Below are 1,144 nucleotides of genomic sequence, written 5' to 3'. Positions count from 1 at the left end.
TGTTACCACCCCCACGCCACTAGAGGCAGTACCAACCCCGACAAGATGCGACTAAGGAGCGAATTATCATCCTCTCTGATTTTGAAAACCGGCTGACAATTTTAACATCTTTGTGTATGAACCATAAGCAAAGAATCCCAATCATCACCAGCCATGGGCCAGCTCCTTTGAGAGATATGTGTCAAAAAAAGGAAAAAAGTGAGACTTACAACTGTTTCCAGCTTCCTTTTACACAATTGTCGTATAGGTTCCCTCACATAAAGTGTGCAATTACAAATTTTTAAGAGGTCTGTCTCAACCATGTTGAATTCCAAGTACAAAGGATCTGACCAGAGTGCTTTAAGACCCTGGGTTAGCATGCTAATTTGTTCAATCACTGCTTTCTGATGCCATTGTTTCTCTCAGTGGACAATTGTCCCATAAATATTTTTCCGCCATGAACTGGAGCCTGCTTTTTTTCTTTTATTTCTTCAATTCATACATGAAAGCTGATCTAAAAATATTAAATATTGTCTTCATTCCGTAAAAATCCCATGTAGGATTTCTATTATTTAATACAAACCAAAGTATGTGTCGAAGCCGCGGCGTGTGGGCAGACAGTCCTTCTTGTACATGCCCAGGTGCCACTTGCCCACCATGTGCGTGCCATAGCCAGCCTCCTTCAGCAGCTGAGGCAGCAGTTTCTCATCCAGAGGGACACAATATGGCTGGCAGGGCCAGATGATCTGGTGCTGCATGCCTGTGTGGATCTGAGGGGGTTGAAGGTAACCGGACTGTTAGGAAACGGATGGAAAAAGGGAAAAGACTACTTGCAAAACTAGCAAAGAGGGAACTGGCAGCCTGTTGTAGAAATGAAGCAAAAAAAAAAAAAAGTTGCAAAATGAATGTCAACATTGCTTCCTTTCCTTAAACTACATCTATAACTCTTACATCTCGACTTAAGCACTTTAATCATCATTAATCACTTTAATCATTTTTTTCCTACTTGGATGGTTAAAATGACAGTAAAGGCAACACTTCCTCATACATATATATTTTTAAATTACTCTGACTATTTTAACACCAGAAACGTAAAACTTAAAAACTCAGTTTAAGTTTATTGGGGCATGCCATTAGCAATGCATAAGGAGAGCAGTGACTGACC

At 40.4% G+C, this 1,144-nt stretch overlaps 1 protein-coding gene across 2 annotated transcripts in view; it reads right to left on the bottom strand.

Annotated features, from left to right (window-relative positions):
* arsb (arylsulfatase B) overlaps positions 1-881 on the bottom strand; it is a 21,138-nt gene extending 20,257 nt beyond the window's left edge. Inside the window, exon 1 of one of the 2 annotated variants that reach the window (XM_015040259.1) lies at positions 563-881. In XM_015040259.1, the coding sequence (XP_014895745.1) occupies positions 563-737 (175 nt within the window). In that variant the 5' untranslated portion in view covers positions 738-881. The remainder of the gene's footprint in view (positions 1-562) is intronic. The other variant, XM_015040258.1, reaches the window with a different exon arrangement.
* Positions 882-1,144: the final 263 nt, after the last annotated feature.

Source organism: Poecilia latipinna, unplaced genomic scaffold (genome assembly GCF_001443285.1).
Source record: "Poecilia latipinna isolate Pla-1442-1.1 unplaced genomic scaffold, P_latipinna-1.0 Scaffold503, whole genome shotgun sequence".
Classification (NCBI taxonomy): Eukaryota; Metazoa; Chordata; class Actinopteri; order Cyprinodontiformes; family Poeciliidae; genus Poecilia; species Poecilia latipinna.
Note: the sequence above shows the minus strand (reverse complement) of the source record. Positions and strands in the feature narration are given on the sequence as shown.